Source organism: Meleagris gallopavo, chromosome 21 (genome assembly GCF_000146605.3).
Source record: "Meleagris gallopavo isolate NT-WF06-2002-E0010 breed Aviagen turkey brand Nicholas breeding stock chromosome 21, Turkey_5.1, whole genome shotgun sequence".
NCBI lineage: Eukaryota > Metazoa > Chordata > Aves > Galliformes > Phasianidae > Meleagris > Meleagris gallopavo.
Genome location: NC_015031.2, coordinates 1,356,027 through 1,381,460, shown reverse-complemented (window position 1 = coordinate 1,381,460; position 25,434 = coordinate 1,356,027). Strand labels below are relative to the sequence as shown.

The window sequence follows — 25,434 nt, the reverse complement described above, 5'->3', positions numbered from 1 at the left end:
AGACCTTAGGCCTATGTAGTGTGCTTCAAGCCTCTTCCTGGTCTATGTCTGAAATCACAAAGTCAGATTTCATGCCCGAGACAATAAGGAACCAGCAAGGACAATTAGTTGGCGTAGGGGAATTCTGAGACTTGATGTATTCCATGTTAAAAGTTGGGTGGAGGGGAAGGAAGGGGCACAAGCCCATAAACAAAATTTAGTCAGACCTGCTCTGATTTGCTGTATTTCTTTGACTCTTCTTTTTGAAGCACAAGAGATAATCCAATAAAAAAATTCTGCCAGTAGTCTTGCTGCTTTTTTTCCACCTCCCTCCTCCTTGTGCTCTAACATTTTGTGCCAGAAAGCAGATATTAATGAGTGCTAGCAACCTGCAGAGATCTCCAGAGTGTCAGGCCAGCATTATCCTGGCTTTGTCAGAGAGGCACCACTAGTTTGAGCAGCTGTGAACATGCCTGAGATCCTTATCCGTAGTTCTGCTGGAGCACTGTACAAAACTGGATGGGCAGTAATGACTCTTTTCTGTGGAGCTTGACTCTTAGGGTCTGTCTTATTTCAGATTGAAGAATAGCAGCACCTGCCTTTATAGTGTTCTTTACAGCAAGGCTGCTGCCACTCCCCCTGCACACGGGGAAGCTGAGGCACAGCAAGCTGAAGAGGCTTTGGCTTTACAGGCGATCTTGGGCAGTGGCATCTAAGATCTGCTCTCGTCTTCTTTCAGCCTCCTGTGCTCTTCCCTTAGCTTTACTGCCTCCTTTCCAGGGTGGCTGTAAGCAAATCTTGCAGAGAGAGAAACTTTAGGGAGGCACAGATGGGAATAAGATTGTTCTGGGTTAGCAGTGTGCAGCAGGGGGTGGGAAGAAACTTAACAGATGCTGTCAGAAAGACCATATGAACCCAAACTTCTTTTCTGCTTGGGATGGGTTGTTTAGGATGCTGTTGAATATAGGATCCACCGAGGCAAGTGATGAAGCTGAGACTTGGGAGGATATTTAGGTTGCTTTTTTCCTGTTTCTTCAGAGTAACAGAAACTAGTTTTTTAGAACCAAATTGTTGTAATGGTAGAAACCTCCCCTAAAGCAAGCCTGAAGCATGTATCACCTCTGAATGATTATATGGGGGCTAAGGTGTTTTGTAAGTGACAGATGAGATTACAGAATTTGGAGAGAATACCACGAGGCCCAGGCAGAAAAAGCCAATAACCAAACATCCATTGCTGAGGGTTGGAAGAATTTGAGTGAAGTGTAGCAGGAGAGAAACTTGAAGCTGTGAAAAGTCATTCTTTGCTTCCTGCTGTGTTCAGGAAAGCAAGGCTGTCTGCCTGTTCTTTGTAAATAAAACCAAGTAGAAGTGTTTGAGGAAGGTGTCTTTAGCTGTGTGCATCCTCCAAAATTCAGGTAAGATCTGAAATATTTTGAGATTTCTGAATGAAATACGAACCCCTCTTCTGTCCCCAGTATTTGTGAGCGAGTGACTCCTCGGCTGTCCCATGCCAACTCAGCAGTGGTGCTGTCAGCAGTGAAAGTTCTGATGAAGTTCCTGGAGCTTCTCCCCAAGGACTCAGATTATTACAACATGCTGCTGAAGAAGCTTGCCCCTCCACTGGTTACCTTGCTGTCTGGAGAGCCTGAAGTCCAGTATGTTGCCCTGAGGAACATCAACTTGATTGTGCAGAAAAGGTAAAATCTTAGTTCCTGGATGTGGGAGGACATCTGCTTACCTTCTGCTATTTCCATACATGCTGAACTGCCTTTAATTCAGGTTCAGCCCCCTCAAGGGATGGATTAAACAGTCTTGTGACTCTGGTAGCTTACATAAGTTGTGTCGTTGCAGAGCACTCGTGATACCAGTGTCACACAGTACTTTGTTACCTGTCTTTTCACTACATTTTAAGTAACCAAGAAGTCGCCTTCCACCAGACTGTAAATCAGATTGCATGCAGGGAGGAGAGTGTAACTGCACGGGTCATAGTGACCTGTAGAAACTCAGTGTGTTTTATCCTATTCCTCCTTCAGTGTGGAAGAACCGAGCTGGTAACATACTGATGTACAATGTTGTTTTTTCCACCAATTTACTCTCACTTGCTTGAATACTGCCTATCCTTACTGGAAAGGTGGGACAGCACTTTGTGACTGTGTGTGCATGGCAGAGTTACTGTGCAGTGGCGGAGGTATTTGCAAGTGAAAGCAGGAAATGAATTTGTCAGTGAGATCTCCATAAAGATCTTTCACTGATGACACTGATATGCACATCAGTGCATAATAGCACTGTGCACAGTGCTTGGCTCAGCAGCTCAAATGGAGGAGGTGAGATGTAGATGTGATTAGATAGACCAGTTAGAATGGAGCCTGTTGTTTTGACCAGTCTTGGGTGAAACAATGTTATGTTCCCTTCAGGCCTGAAATCCTGAAGCAGGAAATCAAGGTGTTCTTTGTGAAGTACAACGATCCTATCTATGTCAAGCTGGAGAAACTGGACATCATGATTCGCCTGGCTTCTCAAGCAAACATTGCCCAGGTCAGCTCAGCAAGTTCTAACAGACCCTGCATGTGTTCTGGGCATGGAAGAAACCCTCTGGTCCCTGAGAGAGAATGTGCAGCTGTCGCTCGTGTTGTCCTGCTGCTAGGCATCACTTTCCCTGTGCTCTTTGCAGGGAAGAATTGGAGTTTTCCCCATAATTTCAGTGGAGGTACCAAGCACTGTGACAGTTGGGTAGATCATTTTACAGATTATGATTCGGGTGAAAAGCTCCTGTCAGTGAGTCACTGTTAGAGCTGAGGTTAGAATGAGAGGCTTGTTTCCAGTGAGAGAAGTGTGCCTTTAATGGAGGCATTCAGAAAGGTCAAACATTACTGAAGTGTGAATTTCAGGTGTATTAGTTAAATAGTTACACCCTTGCATAGCCACTCTTCAGAGCTAAAATAACCTTCATCTTGCTTAACTTGCTTGCAGAATGGGAACTTCACAAAGCTAAAGCTAAGCTGAATTGAAACTGCTTTCTAGTTTAGATTCTCTTTGAATTTAATGTAGTTTAATCCAAAGCCCTTAAAAAAGTAAGTGTTCTTGAGTGCCACTCTGGTCACAAGGCCTAATGCTAATGCAGAATGATTAATGCCTCTGGTTAATGCTATTATTGTCCTATCCTAATTATCAAAGAGCAGCTTCACTTAATGTGACATTTTTAAGCAGCTGCCTCCACTGTGTGTTCTCCTTGTCTGTTTGGCTGGTGTTTGTTTGTTTGGAACAGAGCAAGGTAATTCCATGCCCCTCTTGTGCTGGCTATGTGGAAAACATTTTAAAAAGCAGTTTCCAGGAGTATGTAGGCTCCACACAGATTTAATGCCTAGTGTTTAGATAATGCTGGCTGTCTGGATGAAAGGCAGTGGTGTCTGGAGGACAGTGTCTCAATCTGGGATCTGCAGAGAAGTAAATAAATCCCTTCCTGGTTCTGAAGAGGCATTCCTAAAAACAGCTCAAGCTTTGTCAGAAATGCACGCTGAAATGTGACCCACTGAGAGCAACCTTCTGCTCCCTTCTTCCCCGTGCAGCTTGTTGAGACGCCCAGTCTCCATGCCTGCTGTATCAGGCAACAGATTGCTTGTATCTGAGGTTCTCAGATTCAGGCAATATTTGGAAAGCACAGACTACAAAACCTGAGTGCTAAGTGCTGCGCAACGTAGATCATCCAAGGAAATAATAGGACTTCAAAACACAGATGTCCTGTCTTCTTCTTGTAGATTTATTTGTCTGCAGTCTGGCCCTTCAAGGCTTCTTTATCTTGTCACTGTTCTGAGCAGTTGGCATTGACTACAGATTTTTCAAACAACCATCTCGCTTTGTGCTGCCTCACTTCTCCTTTGTCATCTCTTTTTGACATCACCATGATGTCACGTGTGACATGAGAAGCTGAAGCGTGAGATTTTGAGAGCAGATAGGTTGCATGGGGTATTTTTGTTAATGATTTCTTGTTTTAAGGTAAAGTAGCTTTTTGCTGTAAGATCCAAGTGGGTCTTGGTGTAAGCCCTTGTTCAGTTTCCATTAGCAAAATAACTGAAATAGAGGAGATGAATCTTTATATTGTTACTGGTCCTTGTATGAGTCTGTTCCATGATGTCTTTGAATCCCTTCCTCTTCTTTGACCCAGTAGGGATGCATGGGTTCATCTCCATGCAGAAAAGGAGAGAGAAAAAATAAGAGCTTTGCATGCAGTGAATGTAGCACAATAAACTACATAAAATTGGTGTGTGTGGTGTGTCAACCCCGTGTCACTGTATCTTTAGTGTAAGGGGATTGCAATGGTTAAGTTTAGCAGGGCTGATTTTGCCCCCAGCTGTTTGTCAGAGGGAACTTGGAGCCATCTTTTGGCTTCAGCCAACCTTGAATCAAGTCTGCCTGCCTAATCCAAGCCGTATTTCCTCCCGACAGCATTGGTTTCAGAGGTAGAGATTGATATCAGGGTTTGACAGTGTTAGCTTTGGATGTGCGTGCTTGGCTGTGGAAGAATACGTCCTGCTTGTGTTCTGGTGTTTGGGTGGCATCCCTTGTCAGACAGGTGTTCACTTTGGTGTGCTTTCTTTGCAGGTCCTTGCAGAGCTGAAGGAATATGCTACTGAGGTGGATGTTGACTTTGTTCGCAAGGCTGTTCGAGCTATCGGACGCTGTGCCATCAAGGTTGAGGCAAGTACTTGAGGCTTCAGGTTTTCCATGCTTCTCTGACTCCAGAACCAATATCAGGCTTCTTTGCCTCATTCTCACATTACATGAGGCTTCTTTGCTCCTATGTTTGTGATTGAGTGATGTGGATCCACCATACCTGTGGGCATGGCCCCAGCACAGCAGCAGGGTTATGAGCTCTGGGTGACTGTATCACAAGAGGGGGTCTGCTTCTCTCAGTCCTCAGCCTGCAAGCAGAGCAAGGCAGCAAAATTGTCACAGATGAAGTATGTTACTGTGCTGGCTTCAGTAAACAATGACTGCTTATTCGCAAAGTCCTCCTTTAATTGCTATGACCTGACCTTTCAAAAGGGGTGGGAAAAGAGATTGAATACAGAGGAACTCAGTATTAAATGTTTTATGTTCAGCCCCCATTTCAGCTGAATAGAACACAGAGTAACAGAGTCTTGTTATGGAGTCAGCACTGAAGAACAGCTTGCACAAACATGGAGTCACTCCATCTAGTTCTGAAGGTCTCTGTAGTTGCTAGCTTCATCTGGAGTGTGCTCTCTAACCTAGCTGCTTATACAAATACTTCCCAAGAGTCTTTGCAGTTATCCACAACAACAGTTTGAAACATCCTCTGCCAGCTCAGCATTCACCAAAATGCTCATAATAGATTTTTTACTGATGCTGTTCCTGCTAATTTGCCTGTAAATAAATCTAGTGTGCCTGACAGGAGCTCAGAACGGCTGCGGAGAGAGAGATGTCTTATGCTGTGGTGTTGATACTTTCCACTAAACTGATAAACGAGTGCCAAATGTCACATAAGTGGTCTAATTTCAGCTGAGCTCATTTAGCTCTTGCTAAAGCATGTTCCCATGAGCACTGAGCAGCAGCAGGTTTAAATAAAAACCTCATCCTGCCTGGCTGAGTGCAGTGTCAGAGCACAGGTGCCCCTCATTTCAGTTAAACCACTTCTAGCCTGCATAAAGAGGACACTGACTTCATCCCTTTGAGAGATCTACTGCCTCTTCCCACTCAGCTTTCTCTTCTCCCCTTCAGCTCCTAGGGGTTTATCACTGCAGTGGGCGTTCTTTTAAGTGGGACCAACTGAGCAGGTGATCACAGGTTCAATTCTGCAGCTCAGAACACTGAGTGCTCCCTCCGTGTTGCCTGCAGGCAGGAAGCTGTCTGGAAGAAGCCGCAGTAGTGACAGTAGGAAATGCTACTGAGAAGTTAAAAGGAGCTGGTGGCAGCCTTCCTGTTGGGGTGCTTGTGCTGGGCAGGGCAAGCTCACCTTACTTCTCAGCAGGGACTTTCTCACTGGGACTAGGCCCTGTGTCTGTCCTGGTTTCAGATGGAAGGTGATGTATTCTGATAACATTGTGATGCTCTTAGAAGTTTTTACCCTTTCTCACTCTTGTCCTTGATGCTTTTTGTTTCCATCCTTGATGCCATGCATTCAATTTGCAAAGGGCCAATAATAACAGTAATATTCCACGGATCAACAAATTTGCAGTGACCCTCCAACTATGTAATTGTGAAGCTCTCAGCAAGTAATGTTAACCGTGTTGTTTTTGTAGCAGTACTCCTTTGAAGTCACTAGTGCTAAAGATGAAGTCTATTTATTCCTCTAACAAGAGCCAGACTTGAGAGGGCAAACACAGAGCAACTCATTGCATGTCCTCATCTCTAGCTTAATCTCTGTCCTCAGTGCATCTGTGTTTGCTAGAGGCTGTTTGTTCTGTGAGTTATGACTAATGGAGGAGCGTTCTCTCAGCCATCAGTGTCCAAGCTCCCAAGGCTTAGAAGTCTGCTTTTTGACATAGGGCACAGGCAGCAGGAGCTGTTGATGAATGAGTATTCGCAGGGAACCTCAGCTCTGCCTTCAAGGATCCTACCTTTTGCCCAATTATCTCTCCTAGAAAATAAGACAGTAAAATAAACTTGTCTGCTGAGCCGTTGAGCAAGTGTGGCAATACCTTTGTTGTGTAGCAGTGCATAGGGCTGAGAGCAGAAGTAGTGTTGATTTTGGAAGTGTAAGCAATACACATCCTGTACAGCAAGGTTAAGGGATCTTGTCCTTAAGTCATCGTGTTGGTTTGGGGGATGTCAGAACAAACATGTTTTGTGTGGATAGACCAGTTAGGGTCAGAGTTAGCTTTGGGTGTACCTACAACGTACTGTTGGTCTTAATAGCATGAGTTGAAGGTATCTGTGGTGTGCTTTGCTGTTGCCACTGGATGAAGAAGCTGTTGGATTTTAGCTGGCTTGGAAATGCAGCACTGCTCCTCTTCTTCTCAGACCTCCGAAGAAAAGGAACTGTTGTAGATGTCGTGCAAAGGGTGAGCCCTCTGGAGCAAAAGAGAAGCAGCAGTAGCTGTGTTAGAGGGGAATTTGTCTTGGTTCCAGGTGATTTTGCCAGCAGATGAGCTCTTGGTAATCTTTGAGATTTATGACTGTAATCTGGTGGGCTTTTGGTTACCACAGCAAACTGGGTACTAGTTGGTTGTCCTTCCCTGTGCCAACTTGAGAACTGTTCTTTTCAGAGCACTCTTTCATCAGTTTGCAGAGCACTGCAGTCCCTGGGAACATCCACCTTCAGGCAGCAGTGTGTTTACAAAGGATGGGGTGAGCAGGGTGTGTTTTGTTATGGGGACTTGAGAGCTGCTCTGTGCATATGCCCACATGACGACTTGCTTTCCAAGGGACTCTTGGGCTAAAAATCAATAGTGTGTATTTCAAAGTGAATGTTATGCTCTTCCTAGAAAAATTTCATGCTTCGAAGCATCTAAAGAAGAGAAAAACAAGCTATGATTTGCTTTTCCTTGAAATCTTTGACTCATGGAACTGTGCTAGGTGTAGAACCAGACAGGGCTGCGCTGCTGAAGTTGCAATAGGTATTGGAGAGGGGAGTTGGGTAAGGACAGATTTACCCCAAGTGCCCTTAAGGTCAGCTGTTACAATGGCTAGTGATAGTTTTGGGGAAACTGGTAAGAGGTGAAATTGCAAGGTCTGTGGCATCCAGCTTGTAAAGAGTGGGGTTCCCATGAAGGCAGAGCAAATGCTGTTTTATAAGGTGTCTCCTTGTCTGATCCCCATGCTGACATTGTCACTGTTTGCTCATGTTCACTGTATTTGTAAGATAGCACTGCTTTAGTCACAGGGCAAAAGATCACAATGAGGTTTTGGTCTTTGCTTGTCCTGAATTTAGCTGTGCATGTTGTCAGGATTGTCCTTGATTGCCCATTTTCAAAAGCAACTTACTTAAATGTCATTTTGCTTCTCCTTCTCTTGCCCAGCCTGCAAGTGCTGGAAAAGCAGAGGGGGCAATTAGATCACTTGAACTGAAAAATCCACCTACGGTGCTATTGTTTGTGCCCTATGATATTTGTTTCCATCCTGAATGCTTTATGAATGTCCTGATGGCAACTGCCTAGGCAGTGTCATGAGCAGTCTGCTTCTCACATTAATCACCAGCTGTGTAATGAGGCTTCTGCTAATAGCCAAATCATTGTCCCTGTTTCAGACTCTCTGGTGCTGGAGTTTGTTGCTCCTGCCTGCTTGTGCTACTTGGGAGCAGACCTCCCTGAACTGATTGCCTCTAATTCCAATTCTGATTCCTGGAGCGTGCCACTGACCAGTCCTTATTATCCCACGGGGTCTGTGGCTGGGAGTTAAGAACTGCTCAATGTGAAGTCTGCTTTGGCAACAGCTGTATTTCTGTTTACAGCTGTCTCTTCACAAAGTGCTAGTGACTTCACCCCCAGAGCACAGCACCTGATGCTGATCTGAGCTGCTTTTTGCTGTTGATCTCACAGTGTATTTGGTGCATTTGGGTTTTATCTGCCACCCTCTAGCTTCCCCAGACATCTTCCAGCAGTTCCTGTCAGAAGTCCTCCAGCCCTGATTGCTATCTTAGCAAATCCCAGAGAGCTCAGGAGTTTGAGTTGGTTGGTATCTCCACTGTTTAGCAACCTGAATTCCCTGGTTAATAGACTGCTGTCACCTCGCAGGTTTTTTTGGACACACATACTAAGTTGGTAGCTATACTACTTTTACTTTTCCCCATTGGCCTTTTTTCCACATGCATTCCAGGTTTCTCAGCATGTGCTGTGAGAGAAATATTTCTTCATCTTGTTTTAATTGTCTTGTTCTGTTCATCCAGCAATCTGCAGAGCGCTGTGTGAGCACACTGCTAGACCTCATTCAGACCAAGGTCAACTACGTCGTCCAGGAGGCCATTGTGGTCATCAGGGACATCTTCCGCAAGTACCCCAACAAGTATGGAAGTATTGCAGGGCTTTTGGAAACCTTTGTCTGCTAGCACCACAGTACAGCAAGGCAAAACCCACTCAGCAGAGCTTAGCAGAGCACTAAGCCCAGGTGGCTGTCTTTCTGAAAAGCAGTGTCTGTTCTAGTCCTAGCTGCTGATGTGATGCAGATGTCAGCTGTAGACAAGACACCAGCCTGACGGGTTGAAATTGAACTAGCTTTCTCCATCAGGTGTTCTCTCTGGCTTGGGTAGTGCCCAGCTTATTTTATGCCTTCGTGCAATAAGGTTTTGTTTGTTCAGCTGTAAAACAGTGCAGCAGTGTCTTTCAGCAGAGGTTTTGTGATCACCTAAAAAGTAATACAAGACATCTGTGGGTCTTTCTGGCAATTTCTGCTGTCAGTTACAAGATAGATTATGTACTTACAGCAGGGATACCCACGCATGGGAACAGGGGAAGCTAAATAATTAGTGTGGGGGTATTGTCTGTTTTATAGCAAAGCCTTTGGGGAGTATAATATCCAATTCTATAGTTGCTAGTCTGAAGATACTAGGAAGGCTGCAGGATCTGATACAGACTCATTTTGAACGTTTGGACATTCGGATCAAATGTTCCCTTTAGCAAAACAGAAGGGGAGGCAGCTTTGTCTTGAGTACCACTTCTGGGTGGCCTTGCTGATTAAAGAAACTGCATAGCCCTTGAGGATCTGTGAGGTCCTGGCACTCAGACTGGAGAAGGAAAAAGCCTGGGAATATCTTCAACTGATTGAAAATGCTGCTTATTTCATGTTGTATAGAAGTACACAAAATTGTAATTCAGTACAGGATTCTCTGCAGAATTGTGGGCTGAAATGAAGTAAACGCAAGTCGAGTTCACCCCAGTAATTCACGTGTACTCTGATAAATCAGGTATGAAAGCATCATTGCCACATTGTGTGAGAACCTAGATTCCCTGGATGAGCCAGATGCCAGAGCTGCCATGATCTGGATCGTGGGTGAATACGCAGAACGAATTGACAATGCAGACGAACTGTTGGAGAGTTTTCTGGAGGGCTTTCATGACGAAAGTACTCAGGTACAAATTGTGTTGTATGTCTTACCTGTAGTGTTTTCTGTAATGTGTGTGGGACTGACTGTAAATGCTACTGCAGTGGTCAGAAAACAGCTTCCAATAAAAAGTTAAAATTTTACCTAAAATAAAACCCTTGTGACTCTGCAGATTTTCTGTCTCCTAAATGTATTTTTTAATGGAAGGATAAGACTAAACTTCCTGCATCTTGGATACTTCTTGGGGAATAGCCCTACTAGGGACCAGGACATGCAGAAGAATAGTGATGAGATGCATCAAAACGTGACATGAACCTCAGTGTTCTGATCAGGGTCTTGTTTGCAATGTGTTTTGCAATGGGCAAGAGTTAAAGATTGATTTTACTGGGTTTCCCTGGCAGAAAATGATGTAATGTTACAAAGCATGGAATTTCATGCTAGTAAAGGATGTTGAGACCTGGGATACTTTAAAGCGAGGGTGACTGATCTTCCTGTTGTGTTCCTTTCTCCTAGGTGCAGCTCACCCTTCTGACTGCTATAGTGAAGCTGTTCTTAAAAAAGCCTTCTGAGACACAGGAGCTGGTTCAGCAGGTCCTCAGCCTGGCCACACAGGTGAGCCAAGACGCACAGTGAACCAAAGTCCTCCAGACCCTTTGCTGGTCTGCAATCCAGCGTGTCCCATCTGCTAGGCTGATCGGCTGGGCTGGTATATAGGATTCAAGCATGTTCTCCTCTCTTCCCAAGGGGAGGGGTTTAACTCCATTTAAGAGCTGCTCTGTGCCTGTTACCATGCCATCTGGCATCTTCTGTCTGCTTCTTAGCTCTTACTTCATCCTAAATCACTCCCCATTCCCCAGCAAATGAAATGTTAGGGACAGGGTAGAGCTTTGAAAAAAACAGAATGCTTTCTTGAAGTTGGCTTGCAGTTAAAACATCTGCATCAATGACAGATGGAAAGGACCAGGCGAAGGCTTTGTTCCATGAACCGCAGAGTTCAAGCAGTGCTGTAAAAAGAAAAGAAATAAGATTTAGGTTTTTTCCTCTGTACTTGGATACCGTCAGCCAATGTGGCAGCTTTACTGGAGACTGTAGCAGTGGGTTAAGATCCCAGATTCATTATGCATGAGGAGCTGTTTTGAGCACAGATCACTGCAGGTAGTTCTGGGCTTGAGATGGCAGACAGAAGTGCTGCGTAGTTCTGGAGGACAGAAGCAGAGAGATTCTGGTGGCAGAAGCAAGCAAAACTCAAAGTGAACTTCCTACACTCTGTGGCTGTAATGACCAGAGCAGCACTGCAATGGAGTGCCCCCCAAAAAAGGATTTACTTTCCAGACCTACTGTACCGACTGATGAAAACTGTCCTCAGCTGCTATGAATGAGTGACAATTGACTCCAGGTTTTCTGCTCCAGAGTGTTCACCACTGGCCTTTTGGTTCTGTTTGTTGTAAGAGGTCATGGCCATAATTTACTTACACTTCTGTTCATGCTTTTTGGGGTGCTGCATTTGGCAGGGGTAAGAAATCTGTTCTTTTGCTTAAGAGCATTCAAAATCTGCTGTTAGGAGACTCTGAGCTCTTCTTCAGGGAGGGATGGGCAAGGGGCCAGGTGTACCATTTGTCTAAGCCAACAGAAGAAAGGTACTAAGTGTTAAAACCCACTCTGCTGAGTCACAAAATACTTAATGGCACCCTAGGACTACAATAGGCGTCTGTTTTTTCTCTGTTTGTCACAAATGTTGATTCAGTCTGGCTTCTTGTATTTCATATGAATAATAAGTCAACGTAGGATAACTGGCTGTAAAACACTAAAAAGCCTTATGCTTCAAGGTCTCATTTCTAGGTAGAGATGCTGTTTTTTCACTTGAGTGGGAGAGTAATTACACGTGTGCTTCTTTCCCCAGCTTAGGTATTGTTGCACTTTGAGTGCCTCTCAGGGTATTGTCGGCACAGCAAACTGCAGGTGTGATTGTAGCAGAAGTCAGCTTAATCCAGCCAACGCTGGCAAAAATAGCAATGAAGCAGCTGGGGATAGGAGAGAGATGTGTAGCAGTGATCAAGATCCCTAGCAAGTTCTTAATCTAACAGATGGCACTGACCTTCTGCACCATCCTTGCTGTTGTCCTTCTGACATAGGTGGGTAACTAAGCTATGGGTTTGTTGGTATGCACTGCAGGTGTGCATGCAGACCCTGGAGAGTGGAAAATTGGAAAGGAACAAGGAAAGGAAAAATTCAAGCCACTTGTTCCAATAGATTTATCAAAGATTCAGGTCTGTTTACCTGGCTGTAGGAAGAAACAGTCAATCTTGAGTCTGTATGTGCCTGAAAGTCAATAGGAGCAAGTGGTCTTTCATGTCAGCCCTTGCAGAGGCCTTGCCTGATCTTGAACTGCGTGCTGCAGGCAGGATGAGGACATTCCTGTAGAAATTGCAAAGGACAGTAGGTGAAAAGAGTTCATGACTCCACCATCAAACTGAAAAACAGCACTGCAGAGAAATCTTTCAGTTGACCCAGACATTGTATCCAGGTCCTTGTGAGCCAAAGGAGTTTACCATGCTCAGCCTTATTACAAATAGAGGTTTTGCTGTGTGTCTGTGTATGCCTCGAGACAGAGGGCAGAGGAGGAGGTTATAGCAGGTCAGCAGCACTGAGTGAGATCACAGGAGAGGAAAAGAAATACCAAGGAGGGAGGCTAATGAGCTGTAGGATATGTTAACAGAATTTTATAGGAATAAAAACCAGTTGCATTTATTCTGTTATTCTACTGATATGGAGATTAAAAATCCCATCTCTTTCTTCAGTGAGCAGTTCAAACATGTTACACTACAGCATAAACCCCATTACCTCCATATCCCTAGAACATTAGCTACCAGCTCTCACCTCTTGCTTGCTGCTCTGGGCAAAGCTGTTTTTAAAGGAGAGAAATTAATTCATGCATAGGCAGAATTATCTGCACTAAAACAAGGGTGTTATTGACAGCTAGAGAACTCATGATGTATCTTAACCACGTATCATTATCTTCCCATACTCCATTAGATAACTAAAAGGCAGGATAGGTAACATCTCTTTTGTTTTGGAGAATGCTGCTTATTAAGATCCATCCTGTAGCTCTGCTGTTTGTTTTCTTTCTCCAATAAATGCCCTTGGGTAAGTCATATATTTCTAGGAATCTTGAATCCTTCTGTTACACTACAAAGTACAGTATATTTACTCTTAGTGTGTGACAGTTGTTTCAATTCATTGGTGACTGTCACTACTAAAATGGATGCTTTCTTTAATTCATGAGAATCACTAGGAAAAAAAACTGAAGTGATTGCAGGCATTAGTGCCCGTTAGACCTGTGACTGGATGCGTTGCTTTGTCTCAGGATTCTGACAACCCAGACCTGCGGGACCGTGGCTACATCTATTGGCGCCTTCTTTCCACGGACCCAGTGACTGCCAAAGAAGTGGTCTTATCAGAAAAGCCACTGATCTCTGAGGAGACTGATCTGATTGAACCCACTCTGCTGGATGAGCTGATCTGCCATATTGGGTCTCTGGCTTCTGTGTACCACAAACCGCCCAATGCTTTTGTGGAAGGGAGCCATGGTATCCACCGCAAGCACTTGCCAATTCACCATGGAAGGTAAGCTGAGGTGATAATGAGCAGGCTACTTGTTTCTTCCAAGCAAACAGTCCAGAAGATATGAGGGTCTGCTAAAGCACTCCAGTTTTTATTGATTATATAGGAGCTTATAATCTGGAGCTTTAATGCTTCCTTGTAACGACAGTCCTGGAAGTGGGTTAGATCTCCAAGAGCAGCATTACAGCAGTCCCAGGCTGTGGGGGTGGTGGTGTTGACCCTGTTCCCATGGTTCCTTGTTCAGGTAAGCACTGCTATTTGCTAATGGTATTAATTACAAATGTAAGTGTGCTTTACAGCAGGAGACAGAGCATCCCAAGCTTACCTTTTAATAATGTTCACAAAGTGACATTTGGAGTGCTATTTTTTGCTGTTTCACTGATAAATCAGTGTGCAATGCTGCTCCTTTTCTATTTTCTGATCCCACTTCTCTGCTATTCTTAGCAACTAAAGCTATTTATGTCATATGATGAGCTTTGGGAAGCAGAGTTGCTTTCTCCCTGCCTATGAAATCAAGTCTGGCTGCACTGACCCAGCACCAGCAAACACAAGTCTACCAGTCAGATAAATGCAAATGGTGTTTCCTCTCTTACTTGATTTGCCCTAGTGGTAAAAATAAGCTGAGTGTGGGTGGCTTTAGTCTCCCTTGTTACCAGCCTTTCTGCATGTTGTTCACTTGTCCACTAGAGATTGAGGTTTTCCTTCAGATTGGGCAGCTGCCTTTGTAAATCTCTTTACAGAGATCCATTTTGTACAGAAAATAGAAGGCTTGGGATTTTGCTTCTAATACACACAGCCTTAGCTTTGTCCTTTCCTAATTTCTCGTTGGGCGGTTGGGCAGCTGCAGTTAAATAAGACCTTGAAGGGATTGCTTTACTCCATTGGCAGAAGGATGAGTAAGTGTTGAAGAGGTGTAGTGCTAAAGAAATTACATACTGGGAACAAACCAAGTGTGTGTGCTGCCGGCTCGTAATGTGCCTCTGCTCATACATGCTGTTCTTTCCTGTTCTCCAGTTGGGGGTGGGAGTGAAGCACAGTAACCATTCTTCAGAACTGTTTTAGCTAGCTGCTCAGTGTACTCCAAGTCCCCCTGCTGAAGGCAAAAGCAGAGAGGACAACTAATATTGGTACTATTAGGCATCTAAAGCTTCTAATGCAAAGAAGCTTTCAGCCCTCTCTGTCACTGCTTGGTGGGTCATTCATTCAGCACTCTTTATGCTGCATCTTTTTCTCCTGACCCTGGAGTTGGTAGAGGCTTACACAAGCTAAAGCTTCCCCTCAGTAATGAACAGGGATAAGGAAGAGGATCGTGGCTTCTCAAAGTCAGGAGCTGCAGTCCTTACCAAAGAGCTGCAGTGTTCAGCACCTTGCCAGTGCATTAATTCCCACAGCACTGCTGTGCAGTTACCTGCTGGCTGCATCCGCAGTGGTGCAAGCTGGCAGTGATGCTGTCAGTTACTGCTGGCAGCAGGACATAGTGGGTTTGAGATTATCTAAAATATTAAAGTCTCTGGGTTTAAAGAGAAATACGTTGCAGTGAGCTGTCTGGGAGCTACCATGGGGCTTAGTATTTTTCCCCTCGTTAAATCCTGTGGCAAATGAATATAAAGTGCAGCCAGACTGCTTATGGTGAGAAACTTCAGAATCTGTGTAAGAAGCACTTCTAGTAGTTAACATGTCTGCTAATGCAGAGAAAAAGAAATAGGTGGTGGAAAGGAAATACCAATTCTAGATTGAGATATTTAATTAGAAAACAGTGGAGCTTGGTGTTGGTCAGTGGAAGGAGATAAATCCAGATCTGTGGGGAGCGCCTGGGTTAGCACTGGTTGGAGTAAGGGCATGAGGGTTATATCAGGGTTAGGTCTCAGAAGAAACTGTTGGTTTTTTTTCCCCGCTCCAGGTTTACATGTAGTTCTCCAGGCCCACTGGGCTAAAAATCATCTTTGTGGGCTTCTTCTGAGTTGGGAAATAGTTGTTTTCAGTGCTGTAGTGTGTGTAGTATGCAAGACTCATGATTTTGGAGAGGTCCGGGATTCTGCAAGTAGGCAGCATTTCACACTTAAATTCCCTTTTCTGAACTGAAACCCATGCACAATGCATGGCAGGTCCTTGAGCTCAAGGACTTGATGTGCTAAATAACAACTTGCTGTAACACGTCTTGTATATGGCAGTGGTTAGACGGATGGCCAGGATCATCCTTTAGCTGGCTTCTGCTTGTGAGCCCACCTCTAGATGTGTTTTGACCATGCTGGAAATCAGAAGCTAGAGACCAAAGGTGACTTAACATCGCTCTTCTTGTTCCTCCTGCCTGCAGCACTGATGCAGGAGACAGCCCTGTGGGGACAACAGCCACAACAAACCTGGAGCAGCCACAGGTCATCCCATCGCAAGGCGACCTGCTGGGTGACCTGCTCAACCTGGACCTGGGACCCCCTGTCAACGTTCCCCAGGTGTCCTCCATGCAGATGGGTGCCGTGGACCTACTGGGAGGAGGGTTGGACAGCTTGGTAAGCAGCACGCTTCTTTACATTCAGCCCATGTGAAATAAATGGAGCTTGTGCTTATGTCTGCAAAGCTTCGATCACTTGTGCTCGTAATGCTTGGATCCTTAAGCTCCCACTGCTGAGACCTGTAATTCCAAGAGGATTCAAGTGGTGCTCTTGTACCAACTTTCAGCAGGTTTTTCCTGCTGTAAAATGAATGTTGCTGCATGCAGTAGAATCTTCATGGTCAGGAAGTATATCTGTTTCTCAAGCTTTTTCTGTCTCTAGAGAAAAACTGAAGTTGTTTTAAAGTTGTGAAGTGTCTCACTCTTTTTTAATTAATTTTGACTCCCTTTTAAAGTCTACCCAGTTTCCAACCCCACAGAATTTCAGTGCCAAACTCCCAGGGCTGTCAGCCATAGCCCTTGGTCAGCCCATTTATATATTCTGTAGATTGTCATGGCTCAGTATCAGTAACATCTTAACTGCAGTTAGATTGTAGGGAAGCACTCTGCCTAGCCCTCCCCTTGCTCCAGCAGCCATGAGGAGTATTCAGATACCTAAAAGGGTCAGGTCTCGGAGTATAAATAATCATGTGTTGTATCTGCTCTGTGATGTGAGTTGGGAATAAGCTGCAATGAGAGAATCTATAAGCAGGTAAAACAGCTACAGTGGAGAGGAGATGAGTGGCAGCCAGGCAGGGGGAGGTAGTCAGTGTAATCACAGCCTGGGAAGTGCAGCACGGCTCCTGTAGCAGCCTGCTGGCTTATAGTGTGGTGAGAAGCAGGCTAGCTGTGTTTGCAGCCTTAGTAAAACTACCTCAGTGACCACAGCGTGGCTTTCAGACCTGCAGTGGATTTGTCTTGTGTGAGGTTTGGCTTCCAGTGAGCCGAGTTGGATTAACTGTGCACTGGGTTCAGATGCACTTTCAGTTCTGAGTCAAGCTCTGAATAAGAAGTGGGAGACAGCTGGATGAACCCTGATGCAACAAATTCCTTTTTGCCAGAGATTTTTTTGTAAGTTTCAGCAATCGGATTAAAGCAGACATTAAGCAGACCTCCAGCTCTGTTTCATGAGCTAATGAACTGGAAGCAATCTAACCCATAATGGCATTGGTGTTCACAGAGGTCAGATGTGCTTTGGTCTCTCTCTGTGTCATCTACACAGCATCTTGGGAATGTTCTTTCCTTCTAGGGGTTGAAGATTAAGGAGGGAAATTTGCAGCTGATGTTGCTGGGAATGCAGGCAGCACAGGGCAGTGACCTTTACAGCCCTTGCCCTGCATTGTGACAGCTGCCACTAAGAAATTGTGGGATTTTTATTTGGATTGATGCATTGCAGAGAAAGACTAAGAGTTAAATTTGTCTGTGCTGTCCTCCAAGCTACCTCTTGTAACCCATTGTTTCTCAGTATCAGAGACAAATAAATGAATGCAGCAGAAAGACTACAGCTTGGTTTTGAGAAAAGGTTTCTCTATCAGCTGGCAGTAATGGACTTAATTCACTTGACCCACTTTGGCAGAGGAGCTGCTAGTTGATGTGATAGGCTTTTACTTGATGTTTTTCCCAAGCTTTAAGTAAACTGGGGCTGGGGGATGTGATCTACCAAAGTGACTGTTTCTGGACAGTGCAGTGCCTGGGGTTGTCTGCCAGCACTGTCACAGCTGTGTTATTAGATGGGGACAGCACTGAAAAAAAAAGTCTTTTTTTCTACCAAAATGCTTTTTATTGCAGAGCTGTTGTACCACGTCCTGTTTTCTCCTTACCCTTTGCATGTACAAGTGATCCTGTCCCGATATATCTGTTTTTCTCTGGCTTTTTGTTCCCTAATTAGCTTGGTTTGTAGGCAAGTGAATATAATCTGTGTCTTTGTTTATTGCTGTGGACGTGTGTTTAAAAAACACCAAGCTGAGTTCTCCCAGCCCACTGCTAACGAAATTGCTAGGCAGCATCTCTGTGCTGCTTGACTAGCCAAGGGAATCCACACTTGGATCTTAGCCTGATAATAGACCAGGCTTGTACAGTCCCAAAGAATGCAGATAGGCACATGCCTGACTTGTGCATGGGGTGAGTGGGTTGGGTGTCCTCAGGTGTCTCCTTGAGGAGAGCTGAGCTCTTTGTCCTTCTCTTGGAAATAAAAATGGCCAGGAACCAAGGATGGTGGGCACCTGAGCTGCTCATGCAGTCAGTGAGGGGCACTGGAGCCTGAAATAAATTCTTCCATCTTCATCGATGTTGCATTACTCCTGAAGATTTTTCCAGATGGGTTTCCTTTCTCTTTGTTGGAAGACCGAACACAGTGCCCATTCCCTTCATGGAGCAGTGTGAGCAGTCTCCTTGCCCAAACCAGGAAGAGTTTATTTCAATTTGGGTCCTTGTGCTGCAGCAGAGTAATCCCATTGGTTGTGGATGGCAGCTGCTGTCCTCTGTGTGTGCTCCTTTGGCCCTTCTTTTCCCATCCCTCTTATCATCTTAAAGAAGAGTACTGGAACCAGGCACGGAAGGATGCTGATCTAAGCCATGATCAGTTGTGTTTTCCCAGCAGGACTTTGTGTAGAGTTGTTTTTAAGGTTCCTGGTGATGGAGTTTGTCACCTCTGCTGTCAGTCTCAGTTTTCTGCTCATCATGAGCGGATCCTTTTTGGACCTCAGGTGACCTGAGAGGAGACAAAGGAATACCATTGAATACAATGGTGTTCATACCATAGCCTGAGTTGGGGACACGCACTGGGTGACACACAAGAGCAGAGCAGTTCTAAGCCCTGCTTGTTCCTTGCAAGAAAGCTTAAATAAGCCGCTCTGTTACAGTGGAAGAAAACTGCTTGGGATGTGCATGAAGTCATGGTCTGCTCCAGCGATGGTGAGGTTGAGTCAGCACTGCGAGTGTCGCAAAGGCAGCTGAAGGTCTGGACGAGGCTGCTGTAGGCTCACAGCCAGTTTGTCACATTCACTCAGTGTCATGTGTTGAACCCTTGGGTACTTGTTGCAGATCTTGTATATTTCATCATTCTTCCTTTTCTTCAGAGAAGGCGTCTGTCTTCAGATGCCAAAGTCCCAATGAGACTGACTCGGGAAGGTCAGCAGAAGCATTAACTTCCACTGCAAATATCATTCTGCATTTCTGCTCCTCAAACTGTAGGGTTTTGTCTTGCAGGCATCTGAATGGAGACTGCATGCTGTAACATTGGGTAAACAGCAAGTTCATGTTGTTTGCTTCTGTTTTTTTCCTCAGGACTGCTAGGTTCTTGTCCCCATGACCAGCCAGCTGCTTGATAGGTTAGTTTCTTTAGTAAATACCTCACTCTATCTCCGTAGTGAGTCCTATAATTGCTATTAAATGGAATGTGCATATTGTGCATGCACAGATGCTGAGCATGTGTTAACAATTTAAAAAAGAGGAAAAAATGTGCCTTTAGTCCAAGAACAAGATATGCTTTGCTTATAACCAGACTGGCTACACAAATTTTGGAGAGAGAGTGCTGTTCTGTAGCAAGCAGAGCCAGCACTGAGTGTGTTCCAGGTTGTGCCCTTGTCAACCCTGCACAGTTCTTGTTTTTCCTCTGCTTTGCTTTCTTTCCTGCATAACATTGACCAAGCCCACTGCTACAAAACTGCTTGAGATCTCCAGCTCCTGGACAGCAGATTGAAGGATGTGGAGATATGGATTGTGACGCTCTGTCTCCTTGAAGCCCATCCCAATGGCTATGCTTCATGCAGACTGCAGGCAGCACTCCAGCTCCCAGTGTACTCTTGATGCAGCCTTTTATAGGATAGCAGTCACCCATCAGCACTGCAATGAGCCAAGGTCACTTTGTCTTCAGGCTTTTTCATGTGCTCATCTGCTCTGAAAACCAGTGGGCACGAGAGCAGTGCTGCATGGCATGTCGTGCAGTGAGCTGAGTACTTAGCAGGAGCTGGCCACCATGGCAAGCAGCCAAAGGGGCTGGCTTGGAGCTCGGAGACGGAGCAGTAAATCTGTAGGAATGGACAGGTTTGGATTGTCTGTTATGTAAGGATTTTATTTAATACTCTAACCGCTCATCTACAAGAATATTATTGATTCAAAGCTGGCAGCTCCTGAGATTGAGTTATGTCCTAAATTGTAAAGCTATTTGGTAAACACTGGATAACCATAGTTGTTTTTTTTTCTGTAATACCTGGACTGCCTCAATAATTTTGGGCTATTCTAGGTGGAGCTGTAACTCTCTCTCTGCAGTCAGGTTGGATATTAGAGGTGTGATCCCAGTTGTCCCTTCTGTGTGACTGTATCACTCTACAACTGACTGGAAGAAGTTGTGGTGAGGTGGGGGTTGGCCTCTACTCCTAGGTAACAGCAACAGGACATGAGGTGATGCTTTAAGTTGTGTCAGGGGAGATTCAGGTCAGATATTGGGAAAAATTTCTTCCCAGAAAGAGCAGTGATGCATTAACACGGGGAGGTGGTGGAGTCTCCATCCCTGGAGGTGTTTGAGAACCGTAGAGATATGGCACTTGGGACATTGGCATAGTGGGAGTGGATTGTTGTTGGACTTGGTGATCTTAGTGGTCTTTTCCAACCTTAATGATTCTATAGTCTTAAGAAAGTTGCTTCGTTTACCTTCTCCTGGAACTACAGCATGGCCCTACCAGGTCAGACCCACTGTTTATCTATATATAGTGGATGCATTGCTTCCCCAGTGTGCTCCTCAGCCACTCACAGTGAACTGAGCCTTTCATCCAGGCTGTTCTGGTTGGGTCAACTCCAATGGACATCTGTGAGGATTTCTGGAAAAGGGCACGTGTCTCTCTCTGGAGCACTGCTAATATGGAAAAGGAGCTCTTCTGGTGGGTCGCTTATTCAAGTCTTACTGAAAGCTATTCAATTTGTTACTGCTAGACCTTTGGAGAGTTGCTTTTTTACACGTTAGAAAATAAAATTGCTTAATACTTAGTTTTATTTGTTGATGGAAGCCATTCTGCAAGGCAAAGCATTAGCAGTGAGTGCTACTGAAACTGGTGGCTGAGATATTGGCCGCATGGTTGGTGCTCTGCCACCTTGGAGGCAGCTTGGTCCTGCTCTGCAAGAAAACAAACGGACAAGAGGCAAGGTACTGAAAATGTCTGTGAATGAACCACGGCTGTGTGTGCAATGAGATACCAATCTGCAGCCCACCAGCAGTTCATAAGGTGCACTCCATGACTTCTTTTTCATTCAGTGTTCTTTGCTGTGATGTGACTGAGTGCACACTCAGCTCCTGGAGCTTAACGCTTGGTTTGGAGTGCAGAGGAGCGAGGAGGCAGTGATTGTCTCCTTTTAACCCATGAATTATGGCTCCATGAAACACACAGCTGCTCCCAAAGGTCTGTCTGCCGTGCAGGTACACGCTGGTCCCTGTGCCATGGGTGGTGCAATATCTGTATGTGGCTCCACCCTCCCCTGTTTTTTTTTTTTAGGAGCTTCAGATAGCTCACATCGCGTTGCAGAAGTGATCGCAACCCCTCTGGATCTCATGAACACTTCAGCAGAGCCACTTCATTACAAGCTACTGTTAAGATGCAAATAAACCCTCCTGATGCAGTAACTCCAGCAGTGCTGCACTTCGTAAGTCAGCATAACTGTCTATGAGCTGGAATTGCTGGGTAGATGCTCTCTAACCACAGAACAGCCACAGCACCATCTGAGTCAGCCGACGTGGAGTGAAGGTGCTGGTGCTGTCTTGGTGTTACAGGGCTGGCCTGGCCCACAAAGCTGCTCGGATGCTGTTGTGGGACAATGGTTTGTGGAGTTGTGGTGGTACTATAGAAGATGCCCTGTTGGAAGGGCTTTGTGTGCCTGCTGACCAAGGCTCTGTGCTAATCCCCTGCTTATTGTCACAAACAGGCTTTGTGCTCTTTAGCAGGAGGCAAGCTTGCCAACTTGGGCTTAGGATTGGGGTTTTGTAGGGCTGCAAGCTGCCCACTGACTTTGCCATCCTGGCACGGAGCAGCAGTCCTCCTCCACCCTCCAGGGCTTACAGAAGCAGTGCTAATGCAATCCTCTCCTCCTGGTGAATGGAAATGGTTAAGCAGAGCTGCCAGCCCTTGGGAATCAGTTCAGCAGTGCTTTGTGCCTGACTAATAGCTGCTCCTTCCCTTCTGCGCCCTGCCTGTCACCACAGATGGGAGAGGACACTCCGTGGGTAATTGGTTCCTGTTCCCTCTGTCCTCCTTCTTCCCTCTTACTCACATCACCATTACGGTCTTCACTGTCGTTGGAGTCTGGAGTAAAGTTAGCTCTGAGGCCTGACAGTTAGGGAAGAGTGAAGGCTGGCAGCTAGCTTGAGGAACCCTGCTATCTATGGCACTGCTTCCCTCCCTTGCAGTGAGCACTCACAGGCCCAGTGCATGGGTTTCTTTGAGGTCAAGTTCCTAGCCTGCAGCCCTTGTGAGTGCAGTAGGAAGTTAACATCCTTGCTCTATTATGCTGAATTATTCAGTCATTTCCATAATACCCTTTGTGAAATGCTTGCTGCTTGATAAACCAGTCTTTCTCCTGCCTCAAACAGTACCAGAAATCCTCCATGCATACAGTAATACCTGGAAATGAACTGGATTATTTACTTTTTTCCTCTGGACTTTGCTGCCTGTCAGCATAGAGTATAAAGTTCATTGTGCTGAAGACTGAATAGAGATGAGGTGTAATCGTTGCATTTATTACTCCTCAGTGAGCCAGTAACAAGGTGTAAATGATCTGATCTATTCATCTACAACACGGCTTGGCTTAAGAGCAGAATGTGGCTCTGCTCTGCCAGGCTGCTCCAGTAAGACCTGACAGTGTAATCTGTGCTGTTTTATAAGCTTGGTATTAATTGGATTTTAATCCTCTGGCTGGCTTTCTGTGCTTCTCTTGACTTTGGAATCACTCGTTCTTATCTGTCATCCCTTAAGCAAGCAAAGGGAAGTGGGACTTGTGCACCACGAGAGGGTGGCTATGGAGAAGTGTTATAGAAGATGAGGGACCTCTGATAAACTTCTGCTGTGACCTCAAGTAGGGATAAGCTGAGACTCGCAGGGGAAGGAAAGAAACTATTAAGATTTCTGAATCAAAGACAAATTGTGCATGATTTGTGCTCCTCTAACACCTCACAGCAGCTAAAAGTGCTTCAGGCAACTCCTATGGGGTGCAGGGGAAGGAGGGCGATGTCAGGGGGTGGAAAGGGAATCCAGAACAGCACAGGGATTCATCAGCTTTTATGTGTGTTTTGGTGCTGGTAATCTTTGCTGCTGTTCTCGGGGTGTTTTATCTTTTTTATCTGTGCTCTGAGATGTAAGTACAAAGCTTTGTGGTGTCTCTTGACCAGTGTAAAATGCATTGCTATGAGATATCCTAGAGAACAGTCTGCAGAGCCCAGAGCAAAACTGAGTGCATAAGGAAAAGGGTTGGAGCCTTTTTGCCTCAAAGCACATTGATCCTGGAAGTTCCTGCTTTATGTTGTTTCACTTTTTTTTTTCTCCTATATTTTATGCCATCAGAGTATGTTTGAACAGCATACTGGAGCCCTTTGATGGCCCAGTTTGTCAAATGCTCTTTTAAAACAAGCAGCCACCCCAAATCTCGTGGACACCCTGATGAAATGGAAGAGCAACGCTATCTATGGGGCAAGTCATGCTGCTCTGGCTTCCAGTCCAGCCCTTTCCCCCATCTCTCTTCCTCCTCTTGCATGGTGTTGGAATGTGATCCCTGTCCAGATGTGACAGAAACTGTACTTGGCAAGAAATACCATGGTCTCATGCAGAATCCTTGGATAAGTCTGGAGGTGCCTCTGTAGGGAACAACTGCTGCAGATCTGTGCAGACAGTGGTGTGGATGTGTGAAAAATGGAGTTCATCACTGAGAACGTGGCCCAGGTGGTTTTTTTAAAGTGTGTTGGTGGTAGGACAGCTGCAGGTTGGCCTGGAAGAAGGGTTTCAGCGAGGATATGGTGTTTATGGAGGATGTAAAGTAGCTATTTCAGTTGGCTCCAAATGTGTCTGTGCAGCTTAGCAGACAGCATTACCAAAATATCCCAGTGCACAGTAAGGTCTCTGTGCTATTCCAGTGGCCCATTAGATCACAAAGCTGGCTTTGTCCTCTGCAAGGGAGTGGCAGCAGTCTTCAAAGGGAAACCAAAGCCTGTGGAGCTGGGCTTCTGTAATAGCAGCTACAGCCCTTTCTCTTTGGTCCCAGCTATTGGAACAAAAAAGAAAAAGCAATTGAGGAGAGAGCCGTCCCTGAGACCTGTTGTGTTTTTTCTGTCATTTGTGGCTCTTGTCTAGAAAACCACAGCTTTCAGGAAGCAAGCTTCCTGTCAGTTTTATTTTTATTCCATTTCACAGTTACCCCACTGGGTTTTGTAGAGCTGTGGGTTGAAGGGAAAGCATTGATGCATGAGAAGGGAAGAACTGCGCAGTTTGCGTGGATGACAGGCGTGAGAGGGGATGAATTTTGGTTTTGTTAACCAGGAAAATGCTTCTTGCTGCAATATGTGTCTGGAGGTAGATTTCCAGCTAGCTCTGCTCGCAAAACAGCCCTGAAGCCCCTCTGTTCACTGTGCTTTCGCAGCATTGCATTTCTGTCTGTCCTGTACACAGCAACAGTGTGGGTGGGAGCTCTGCTCCAGCCCTCTGACACTGGCTCTAATGACCTCTGTCTGTCTCTCCTCTCTCTCCTTCTCTCTTTCAGCTTGGCAGTGACCTTGGCGGGGGCATTGGAGGAAGTCCGGCAGTAAGTGCCATTCCATTTTTTTCCCCAGTTTAAAAAAAAAAAAAGGCTGCTCAAAGCCCAGGGGGTTTTTAACTACACCCTTACCCACTGTGTGCAGGAAGATGCTTAAAGCCCCGAAGATGTTTGCAAATGGACAACTGCAGCCAAACCTACAGGTCCCAACCGATGTTGCTGCCACCTGGGCTCTCCTGAGAGCCACTGGGGCCAGAGCTGCTGACTTTGCTTAGCTCTTCTTTCTCAGAGCTTTCAGCTTGAGCACCAGCATTAACGTGGCAGTACCCTATCCTTAAAGCTGGAAGGCTGAGGCTGCTTACTGCTCTGCTCACACAGCTCTAACTCTAACCCAGCACACCACAGCCTTGTCTGACCTGAGCAGCTCCATGCTTTCCTCCTCCTAAAAGCCACGTATGACTTTTCCCAGAACATCAGGACTCAGTATGCTCTGAGCTTTCCTACCACAAGTGGCCGGTGCTGTGCTCTGGCTTCCTTTTCTGTCCTAGTGCCTTGAGCCCAGGACGCTTCCAGGCTGCTTCAAAGCACTCTTATCTTCAAATACATACCAGCTTCTTCTAGGAAAGCATGGGAAAATGATGCAAAATGACAAGAGAACACAGCAGGCAGGAGGGAGCGTGCCTCC

The 25,434-nt window shown here is 45.5% G+C and overlaps 1 protein-coding gene across 5 annotated transcripts in view; it reads left to right on the top strand.

Annotated features, from left to right (window-relative positions):
* Positions 1–25,434, top strand: part of AP2B1 (adaptor related protein complex 2 subunit beta 1) — a 64,976-nt gene that overhangs the window by 19,392 nt on the left and 20,150 nt on the right. For 3 of the 5 annotated variants that reach the window (XM_031556409.1, XM_010721757.1, XM_010721758.1), the window contains 9 exons: positions 1,455–1,676; positions 2,394–2,514; positions 4,579–4,674; positions 8,822–8,937; positions 9,836–10,001; positions 10,487–10,585; positions 13,338–13,597; positions 15,909–16,101; positions 24,756–24,797. In XM_031556409.1, the coding sequence (XP_031412269.1) occupies positions 1,455–1,676; positions 2,394–2,514; positions 4,579–4,674; positions 8,822–8,937; positions 9,836–10,001; positions 10,487–10,585; positions 13,338–13,597; positions 15,909–16,101; positions 24,756–24,797 (1,315 nt within the window). The remainder of the gene's footprint in view (positions 1–1,454; positions 1,677–2,393; positions 2,515–4,578; positions 4,675–8,821; positions 8,938–9,835; positions 10,002–10,486; positions 10,586–13,337; positions 13,598–15,908; positions 16,102–24,755; positions 24,798–25,434) is intronic. The other 2 variants (XM_031556410.1, XM_010721759.1) reach the window with 1 other exon arrangement.